The sequence below is a fragment of the Phytophthora parasitica genome (assembly GCF_000247585.1).
Source record: "Phytophthora parasitica INRA-310 unplaced genomic scaffold supercont2.311, whole genome shotgun sequence".
Taxonomy (NCBI): Eukaryota; Oomycota; class Peronosporomycetes; order Peronosporales; family Peronosporaceae; genus Phytophthora; species Phytophthora nicotianae.
The window spans coordinates 7,520-9,515 of NW_008649297.1; the positions used below are offsets into that span (position 1 = coordinate 7,520).

Below are 1,996 nucleotides of genomic sequence, written 5' to 3' on the forward strand. Positions count from 1 at the left end.
AGAAGCAGTGGAACGCAGTAGAACCGACGTTCGACGTAAATAGATCTTACTATCAACTGTCACTGGCAAACCGGATTTCTGAACAAGGAAGAATATATCACCACAGCTAACGTTGTGGGGAATGTGTCTGCAACCTGTAATTACCAGGATTTCATTTTGTTAAATACGATCTATATTCGTATCTCTTGAAGTTTCTACTAAACTTTTTTGTTTTGATCATTACCAGACCATATAACCTTAGCTCTGAAATAAACTCCAGAGAATTGCCACGGTTGGACTGGCCTGATTTCCGCAGTCTCCCAGGGAGACGAGGCCATTTAGTGTGAAACATTTACAACTGTCGCTTTGAAATGCAGCCGTGTGGCGGTTGCCACAATTCAAAATTCTCATCTCCGTGCATCTGAAGTGCTCCTGTTAATCTATGGAAAGCCAGCCCGACATGCAGGTGGAGGAGTTAACGGCATTCACATCATCCCCACACGAGAGCTACCGCTATGTTATTTCGCTGAAGGGTGAGAAGGTCAACATTTGGCTGGAGAATCGCTCGAGCAAGAAGCAGTGGTAAGACGTGGAGCGTATGTCGCTTTCCATCCTCGCGTAATAGAAACATCAGCTCCTCATGCTCATATTTAAAACAGGCAAACCGGATTCTTAAGCAAGGAGGACTACGTGACGCCAGCGAATGCCTTTGTCGATGCGTCTGCAGCAGAGTATATTTCGGTGAGCTCAGTTGCCAACCGAGGAATAACGCATTTACTAACAGTCGTGGTGTCGTTTAACTGTAGTGCTTCAAGCAGTGCCTTGATTGCCCTTTGGAGGAGGGGAAGGATGCCGGACGTAAACTCACTCTACAGAGAGGTGGAAAATTTCAACTTGAGTTGTGTGTGAAGATCCGTCTTCTACGTTCAGCTCGCAACATTTGCTATGACTTCGAGCTCCAGCCCATTGCTGTCGAACGGATTGACATACTCGAGTCGAAGCTTAAGGACCAACAAGAGGAACTGCAGAAGCTCCAGGCAGCGATCCATGCAAACAAGAACAACGTATTTCTGTACGCTAAAAGTGGGGGATTGGTAGGATCGAAGCTGGGATGGAAGGAGGTGAACACGGAGTGTTTCGCACTTGACGACGACAAAACTTCGATTGTGGTTCTTGCTCCTGGGCTTTATGTGCTGGGGATTCTTGTGCATCATGCCCCTGTGGTGAATGACAGTTCAGGGTCTATCGTGCTGGAAGTGAATGGTACTCAACTCCAACGTGCAGCTACAGGTTCCGTCTCCTGCTACGCTAAGGGTGCCAGATATGCTACTCAAAGCCACACCAGCACCTCGCTAATGTGTATCACTCCAGTGAAAAAGAACGCATGCTTCAGTGTGACTTGCTTGGGAACGTCTGTCGTCACGAATATGGCGTCATATATGACGTTGGCGCGCATTGGGGCTTGAGCACAGCTGTAATCTCAGCGCTTCGTGTCATCAGCTTCACAAGTTTCAAGGTTCTTCGAGCAGGGAGGCCAAGCTCGATGACATTTGAAAGATGTGCACCACACGGCTCAAGTTGTGCCCGCGTATCAAAATCAATTGAAGTCACTACTTATGATTCAAAAACCACATTGGATATTTTAGCTTTTCACGTCAGTTCTTTAACAACATTTTTACATGCTCTTCTCTTCAAGCTTGGTACACGAAAACTACACGGTCTTGTCACATCGAAAATCCAAACTACCTCGCGGGCAGTCGGCATCACTTAGGCCTTAGGCCGCAGCCGATGCCGCGACGGAACCAGCGGTACTAGTCGTAGTTGTTGCAGCAGCAAGAGCTTCACCAGACCCTTCCTTGGGCCCCTCACCCGAGCTGATGGACGGTATCCCGCCACTAAATGACCCGCCGAAGTCACCACCACCGAAGCCAGAGCCGCCGAAGCCTCCCATCGATCCAGCGAAGCCACCTCCGGTCATGGAGCCGCCGCCTCGACGACCGCCGCCAAAGTGTCCACC

The 1,996-nt window shown here is 49.0% G+C and overlaps 2 protein-coding genes across 2 annotated transcripts; one reads left to right on the forward strand and one right to left on the reverse strand.

Moving 5' to 3' along the window:
- Positions 1-421: 421 nt before the first annotated feature.
- Positions 422-1,606, forward strand: PPTG_20119 (hypothetical protein; the record flags this gene model as incomplete). Its single annotated transcript, XM_008918788.1, has 3 exons — positions 422-561; positions 639-720; positions 786-1,606. The coding sequence occupies 3 exons, from the start codon at positions 422-424 to the stop codon at positions 1,443-1,445; spliced, it is 882 nt and encodes a 293-aa protein (XP_008917036.1). The 3' UTR covers positions 1,446-1,606.
- A 6-nt stretch (positions 1,607-1,612) lies between these two features.
- On the reverse strand, positions 1,613-1,957 carry PPTG_20120 (hypothetical protein; the record flags this gene model as incomplete). The annotated part of the gene is made up of 1 exon (XM_008918789.1): positions 1,613-1,957. One exon carries the CDS (start codon positions 1,955-1,957, stop codon positions 1,754-1,756), a length of 204 nt encoding a protein of 67 aa, XP_008917037.1. The 3' UTR covers positions 1,613-1,753.
- Between the last annotated feature and the right edge of the window lie 39 nt (positions 1,958-1,996).